Genomic DNA, 8,627 nt, shown 5'->3' on the forward strand with positions numbered 1-8,627 from the left:
CCCCCCCCCTCCTCCCTCGCTCTTGCCACTCCGAGTAATATACCACTGAAATCAATACCACCACACTGCCTTCTCTATTTACCCAAGCTCATCATCCGTACACAAATTTATTGCGTGTCCCTAGCAGCTCGAAACATCCCTCTCGAGGATATCTGGCGCGGCCAGATTGCGATTTCGTCCTGGTCCGGTTAATGTCACGCGGTCCATTTAACGCGTTCCTTCTCCGGCAAATCCGTCTGGGCTATCTTTCTCAAAAAGTACCTTATCGATTATCCCGTCCGGTTGTTTGTTCTCGTATCTTTCAAAAATGTTGGCCCTCGGAAGATTGAGCCAAACGCATTTTGGCGGTCCTCCTCACGGCGCAAAATTTTTCTTCTCGAATAAAAATCGAGCCACAAATAAAAACAACTTGGTAATCTTGGTAAATAACCTGTGATTAACTTGGCGATCTAAAACGAAGAAAAAAATCTATCTGTTTCGAGTCTTTTGAATACATCCGCGATATTTTTTAATATTTGTATTTTAAATACAAATCCGTAGATACGTCTAAAAAAGGAAAAAAGAAAAATACACATAGATTTTAAGTTTTTCAAATGAAGCTCCGAGCTTTTCTCGCTAATCTACGATTTCAATTTTCCTCAAACCGCGCGGACAATTTTCTCCTGTGCGGCAGTCGAATGTAATTTATGCATGCGCTGGGACGTCGGATAAGATCACGTTAGGCGGCCGGTGCGGTAGTTAGCGGGGGGGAATTTTTTAAATATCCGCCAGAGGTGAATTACTTAAAACGGTCGCGACGCGCACAGGTGGTTTCGCGCGTCCGTATATACGCGGATCACCCGCACAAAACTCCACTCCGTGCACATACGCGTACAAAGTGCACACGCGGTGTGCATTCGATGGGACGTTGTACGGTACGATAATATTACGTCATTAGGCGGGCAATGCTACTATCGCGTGCCCTGCTTTCAGCTCGTTATGCGCCACGTTCTGAGAGCCGGGAGGACGGAGCGAGGCGGGGGCGGGCCTCCGCTCCTGCACCGTGAGTGAAAGATAACCGATAAGTAGTGTTACGAGATAAATGCCACATAAATTAGCCGTATACGCGATATACGTTGCGCTACGGCCACATACAGTATGGATGCAAAATTGCAGGGACGGTAACGGGCTTGTTATAGATATAGCTTGGTATAAGATAAACGTACGCGATAGCTGCAAATTGTTTCACGAATGAGAAATGTATACAGGTAATTGTGTAATAACACTTTCTTCCTAATTACACTTGCACGCTGCAAGTCGAGTCGAATTCGGATTACGGAGCGCCGGAGACTCGACCGAATTATAACTGAATAAACGCAGTCTTTTTCGAATATTTTAGTAATTAATTATCAAGCGTTAATTGAGCGTAAACGTTCCGACTTCGGAGTCGGATTACGCATTTATGGGCTCACGTCGATACACCGTGCGCCGGAGCTTATTGCCCCCCAGGCGTAGTTCGTACCGTTAATTTATTGTTCGAGCACAATCGGAGCATCGCGTGTGAGCGAGGCATCGAGATTAATAATCCATCTCGGAGGGTGCATCCGTCAGTAGGACACGCGAGAATGTGGGTCGAGTTGCACGTCTACTTGGATGGGAGGTGCATCAAAAGCTCGGCCATGTAGACTGATTGCTCGCGCACATGGATCGTATCATCGTCTCACGTGTCTTTTCGACTTTTTCAGGAAAGCGACGCTGAAAAGAGCGACCAGGACCTGGTCGTCGATGTGGCGAACGAGGTAAGAATGTCATTAAAAAAGCGTCATTTATCTATTAATTTTTAAAAAATATATATATAATACATCTATATCTATTTATGTAATATCACATTTATTTACACGTGATTACAATTATCTTTTATAATTATACCTTGCATGCGAGTTTTGAAACTTTGCAACTTGTTTAATGTCAATTAAAACTAATGTTGTTGTCGGGGGGAGGGGGGGGGAGGGAAAAAAAAGAACGACGCGAAATGATTTTGTTCCAAGCTTGTACATATTATACTTTTAGAAAATAAAAATCTGTTAAAAAAAAAAAAATCTTATTAAGAAATCTATTTTGATTGTTAAGAAAACGAGAGAAAAAGTTTTTGCGGATAAAGATACATTGCCGAATGAAAAAAAAAAAAGAAAAGAAAAAAAAAAGACTGGTGCTAATCGCATGCTATATCTTAAGTAGGATATTGCGTGTGTTCGTTTAACGAAATCCTGATATTTGCGTATCGCGAAAGGAGGCGTCGTCGCCGCACGCGAACGGGGAGCACTCGGACCCACGTGAAAACGGCACCCTGGAGAAGCTGGGCGCACCGGGCCACGTTGGCGGACCGGTATCCGGCGCGGGCTCGGCATCCGTTAAGGACAGGCCGCCGTCGCGCAGCGGCAGCTCCTCCGCCCGTAGTACACCGTCTCTGAAAAGTAAAGATGTAAGATCTCGCGGAGAGTAAGCTTATTCGGCGCTGCGACCCGGCCCAGTCGTAACTCTGTCGCCTCCATACATGTACCGAAAACCCTCTCGCGGAGCGAGCTTAAAAAGTCGATCTCTTCTATGTGCGTGGTTACCTGTAGGGTCGTCAGACGTTTCTTTCTTCTTTACGAATTCTCACTCACCTTTGTGTATCTGTTTTACTTTACGTATTTATTTGAAGGACAGAAGACGGTGAGGCCGAAGAGGCAAGTAGTATTGCAAAACTGTGCGACTGTTGAAATAATTGTTGGAAGCGTCTTTAATCGAGCGCAATTCGTTGTACGTATTCGAGTGATGCCGTTTTCTGTAAAGTGAACCGATTCTTTAAAATCTTTTCGAAAAACCACGATTTTTTCCATAATCGACGAAGGGGAATATGAATCGATTCTAAAGAATCGAGTTAAATTAAACCCATTATTATTAATAACTGTATATTAAATAGATATTGTTTTACATACAAAGTTGGAAGTGTATGTGCTCGTAACGTGTAAAGTTCTAAATAATCAGAGAACCGCGACCGGCACGGACTATGGGCGCATTCAATAACCCAGTACCACAATCGCTCACTGAGCGCTCAGTGAGCAGTTGTAGTACTTGAATGCACCCTACGAAATTCTCCAATCATCCATTCGGCAGCCATTTGTAATACTAATGAATTTGTTTCATAATTCACCATTATACAAGTATATACTAATGAATTTGTTTCACCATTCACCATTATATATTACGTGTGATCAATTATATATTATTATTTTATCCTTTATCACTTAACTTAATTCAGTAAACAACAAGGATAAAATAAGTGGGGATCACTTGGCTGAAATTTTTTAAACACAGTTCTCCCAAATAAAACACGGAAGTCATAATATCACAAGAACGTCACCATGACTTTATTTATCACTTGTAAGTTTATTTTTAAGTATCAAATTACGTCACGATGACGTTCCATGATATTACGATTTAAATTATGACTGTATTTTATCTGAGTTATCCTACTCGTTGAGCGATTGAACGTAAAGACCAGAACACAGACCATTGTACAATATAACGCGTAATACATAAAAGAATATAAAAGAAGTAAAAGAATTGACCAATCAACGTCTTTCTTTTCTATGAAATCAGAAGGATTCTGATAAATCAATCGGAATCAAACGAATCGGGTCTGTGCTCTGACCTTAATTGATTGGATCTGTAGATAAAAATCAATTATATTTAATTGTTTGGCATTTAAATTATCTCCTCGATGCAAGCCGGAAAAAAATCGATTAAACAACGAATTCAATAATCGGCTGGCAATTCGATTTTTTATTACGAGAAGTACATCGACTATAACTCTCGTTGAAGAATCGAAGAAGAATTTGGCATCTGGGCACGTATTATAAAATTATTCGAGAGACGGTCGGATCCGATCGGAATTATTCAATTATTCCCTAGATTTCTATTGTGTCTTCTAGAGAAAACGAAATAACTCCGATCGGAATCCATTTCGAACATTTCCATAATACGTGCCCTGAGTACAGCGCAATTTCTGCTCGACGCAGGCTCTTGCGTTTGACGGCCCTAATCATATCGTAACATTTCCGCGACAACGCGGTACTGCTTTTTTTTTATTTACCCGATCGATCGTCTCGAGGCAGCGGCTCTCTGCCGCCGCGTGCGAAACGAAACGAAAAGGAGAGATATATCGCGGCTGGCATGGTCAGCGAATTTGCAATCGGCATGGTCGAGAGCTTAGTACGATTGCGACACAGTGAGCGTCTGCAAAAGTGGGTGCAAACACCGTGCGTTCGCCAGGTCGACAAGCCGGGTACACCTGTGGCGGCGGCGAGGGGCTCGCGCAGTTGTACGCCAACTATGGGCGGCATCCCTGGGTCCTTGGCGCGGGTCTATCATCCGCCATCGTCGCAGCAAACGCCACCGCAGGGTTATCAGGGCTTGCCATCCCGCGGCAATGAGCCGCCGCAGTCGCCCTCGCCATACAGCAACTTGCCATACGCGCGGCCCTCCATGGTGATTCACGACCCCGTAACACCTTAGTCCTTACGTTACCACGCTTTCATTAATTCATTAATATAGTTTTACATGCGACTGAAAAAAAAAAAAAAAAAAATACAAATTCATTTTGGACCGCAACCGTTTATACTACTATTAATTTCTTTCAACCCTACGAGGACTTCTATGAAACGTTCCATAGGCGTTCCCTTCGATTGTCTACATGGATACAGTAAAGCTATCTAGATCGAATCTGATGAAATCTAAACTTAGCCTATATCGAATCAGATCGGAAAGGTCAAACTGGCAGAGGTCCTCTTAGGGTTCAAAACGCGATCAATCTCGTGTTAGACTCGCGTAAGAATCATCCAAATCGACGATGACCGTTTCCTAAGGCCATTTATTTCGTATTTTTGTGCTATAAACAAACGCGCCTTTATTTTTTTTCTCATCTCTGTGCGTCACAATACTGAGCGATCATCTCTTCCGCAGATCGGTTTCGACGGTCACATGAGGATACCCGCGAGTAACGGATTGAACAACATCGCAGGTGGCAAACCGTACGTAATTATAATTTACGTGGAGAAAAAAAAAAGTCGTCTTGGATCTTTTTTTAACAAGGAAATCTTGTAAAATGTCAAATTCTAATTTTAATGAAATCCTTGTATACGTATAAATTACATAAATAGATGAGTTTAGAAAATATCAATTGCGGTTTTAAGGGGTGAAATCATCTCTTGTATAAAGTAAGGCAATAAAATAAGTGATTTAAAAAATTAATTTTTTTTTTTTAATCATAGGAGTATAGAACATTTTTTGATATCTTGAAAAGTTCTCGATATATAACGAAAAAAGCTGAAAACTCTTTATATCTTTAGTTCAGTAGAACATATTTCAATTTTTCTACAATCAATTATTGCGCAGAAATTGTATTCGACAATTAATTTATTAGAAAATTTTAAAGATTCCAAATATTCAGATTTATTTTCTGAAAAACTTTCTGTTTTGAGTTATCGCAGCAAATTATAGCGAGGATTGATTTCACCCCTTAAAATCGTTTATTAGTCCCAACTGATATTTTCTACTATATAAATTCATTCTATTTATGTGTACAAAGTTTTTATTAAAATGAAAATTTGACGTCTTGCGAAGTTCCCTTGTAAGTCACTTCTCACCCTCGCGATAAGAGCGTTAAACATTTGCGTTTATTTCGCGCAGGGCGTACTCCTACCATATGAACGGCGAGGGCCAACTGCAGCCTGTACCATTCCCCACGGACGCTCTGGTAGGACCGGGTATCCCGCGTCACGCACGTCAGATTAACACCCTGACACACGGCGAAGTGGTTTGTGCCGTTACGATCTCGAATCCGACCAAGTACGTCTACACCGGCGGCAAAGGTTGCGTCAAGGTCTGGGATATCGGCCAAAGTGTCGGCAGCGCCAGCGTGAAACCAGTTTCGCAGCTGGACTGTTTGCAACGTGACAATTACATTAGGTGAGAGCTCTGAGTGATTGGTATCTCGCTGTTACGTATCTAAACGTTCCGTTGATCTTTAGATACTTTCGCGAAAAGGATTACGTGCACGATTTGATCTCGTAAAGTAGGTAGCGAATAAAGTCACACATTTCTTCTGGTAGATGACTAATAATTTCACTTTAAAGAAACAGAGACGAGATTGTTGTTTGGAGTTATTACAGCACATAAATCAGAGTTTTTCAATGTAAAGGGTTACACTAAGTGTACTGCGAAATTTTTAAGGAACTAAAAAGAGGCAAGAAATTTACAAAAAGAAATAAAACGCGAGTAACGCGCTAGGTAAAAAGTCTTTTAAAAATTGACAAAAATTATCTTAATTATATTGTGTTTACTTTCATTTTAACCAAAGCAGTATCGTCTCATTGCAATATATAATTTTTAAAATAAAATATAAAAATACAAACTTTAGAACTTCTATTTATTTCTGAATGTTGCGTTGGCGACGTCTAATAAAAGATCTATGCTGAGCGTTGAAATATGTGCTAATGATGTACCTGGATAAATTTGGCTCGTTATTTAGTGTGTATCACGGAGAAGGTTGAAAAACGCTGACATAGATTAAAGTGACTATATTTATCAAAATAAAATTTCTTAACGGTAAAACTAATTAAGCGGAAGACATTCGGCGAAATCGGCGTGTGTTTTACCTTCTAGATCCGTGAAACTTCTGCCTGATGGGAGAACCTTGATAGTCGGCGGAGAGGCCAGCCAACTGAGCATTTGGGACCTAGCTAGTCCCACGCCCAGAATTAAAGCGGAATTAACTTCGTCAGCGCCTGCGTGTTACGCCCTAGCGATCTCGCCGGACTCGAAAGTCTGCTTCAGTTGCTGTAGCGACGGTAATATCGCCGTGTGGGACTTACAGAATCAGTCGTTGGTCAGGCAATTCCAAGGTCACACGGACGGCGCGTCCTGCATCGACATCTCGGCTGATGGATCAAAATTGTGGACCGGCGGTCTCGACAATACCGTGCGTTCCTGGGACCTTCGCGAGGGTAGGCAGTTGCAGCAGCACGATTTCACCTCGCAGATATTTTCCCTCGGTTACTGCCCCACCGGCGAGTGGCTGGCCGTCGGAATGGAGAACTCGAACGTCGAGGTACTCCATGCTACCAAGTCCGACAAGTACCAGCTGCATCTGCACGACTCCTGCGTGCTCTCGCTGCGTTTCGCCTCCTGCGGCAAGTGGTTCGTCTCGACTGGCAAGGACAATCTGCTGAATGCGTGGCGTACGCCATACGGTGCTTCAATATTTCAGGCAAGTATTTATATGTAGACACTAATTGACGGGATAATTTATATTCTTTGCCCCAATTTTTTGTGTTCGTTTGGCATCCAGCCACGACCTAAAACTTAGCGTTCGTGTAAAACGGGATGTATGTGTATTGGATATATGTATCTATATATTGAACTTTCTTTTGGGCTAAACTATGTCTTTTGTATTTTATTAATTTTTTTTTAAATTTGTTGAACTCAATTTGGTTAAAAGTAAACCAATTTTTAAGAGAGAAAACTTTTTTCAAAATGACAAAATTAATATAAATTAATATAAAATTGAATACGAAAAAATTTATATAAAATTGAAATTGACGTTCTCGTAAGTTATTTTGCCAATATTTTTGTTAAATTTTGCAGTCCAAGGAGTCGTCGTCGGTGCTGAGCTGCGACATTTCCGCAGACGACAAGTACATTGTGACCGGATCCGGCGATAAGAAGGCCACTGTATACGAAGTGATTTACTAAGCCTATTCCTAATAAAGAGACTTGCCTTTCCTCCTTTAATAACATTAAAATCATGAACTTTGTTAATGTGTATTCTATCCTTTCGCGAGAAAGGAAGGCGCGAAGAGATCCCGAAAGTAGGGAAACTCTCGGCGGCCTTAGAGCCAGTGTGGCTGATAAATGTGTACATATGCGCATACGCGAAATTGTATTGTAACGAAATTACAAATAGAAGGATGAAAAATCGATGTGTGTGCGCGCGTGTTTATGAATGAGCGGGATCAACGATGTATATTAATCTTGCACGTGCGCGTCCCGATTTCGCGAATGCGCGTCCCGATTCTCCGCCGATTTACAGTACATACGCGTAATATCTGCGCGCGGACGGGACTCCTATCTGTCACGTGTATACAACGAGCGTACGCGTTGACGATGGAACGACGTTCCATCCAACCGGAACAGTTCGCATACGCACTAAAGTAAATGAGAAGAGCCTTCGCAAACGGTGATGTTAGATATATAAGGTGATTCTTGATTGCACGCCGATACTGTCGGGAAACAAGTTTAAGAGTCTAGAACAAGGCAAAAATGCTAAATGAGTTTAAGTCATTTAGCTTTTAGTCACTTAGCTCTCCTCAATGGTAATAAATTTTAAAAAAGATATCTCCAAGCGCTATATGGCTCGATTTATTATCAGGATTGGTAAAGTCACGTTTTGGTTGGTAAAACATGTTTCAAACTTTTTAAAATATGCTTAATCGACATGTTTTAACATATTTTGTTATAATACTGTTTAAAACATGAATGGAACATTAAAAACATATTTTGAAAAAATGTTTTTTTTAAAAAAAAAAACATTTTTTTGTCAACCT

At 41.2% G+C, this 8,627-nt stretch overlaps 1 protein-coding gene across 1 annotated transcript in view; it reads left to right on the forward strand.

The window, feature by feature from the left end:
- The window catches only part of LOC108746729 (protein groucho-like), a 78,549-nt gene extending 70,126 nt beyond the window's left edge, over positions 1 to 8,423 (forward strand). Inside the window, 7 exon segments of the mRNA XM_018483662.1 lie at positions 1,725 to 1,778; positions 2,270 to 2,461; positions 4,297 to 4,512; positions 4,987 to 5,054; positions 5,713 to 5,991; positions 6,688 to 7,291; positions 7,669 to 8,423. Of these exon segments, the coding sequence (XP_018339164.1) occupies positions 1,725 to 1,778; positions 2,270 to 2,461; positions 4,297 to 4,512; positions 4,987 to 5,054; positions 5,713 to 5,991; positions 6,688 to 7,291; positions 7,669 to 7,776 (1,521 nt within the window). The 3' untranslated portion in view covers positions 7,777 to 8,423.
- The last annotated feature ends 204 nt before the right edge of the window (positions 8,424 to 8,627 follow it).

This window comes from Trachymyrmex septentrionalis, unplaced genomic scaffold (genome assembly GCF_001594115.1).
Source record: "Trachymyrmex septentrionalis isolate Tsep2-gDNA-1 unplaced genomic scaffold, Tsep1.0 scaffold19, whole genome shotgun sequence".
In the NCBI taxonomy this organism is placed as follows: Eukaryota; Metazoa; Arthropoda; class Insecta; order Hymenoptera; family Formicidae; genus Trachymyrmex; species Trachymyrmex septentrionalis.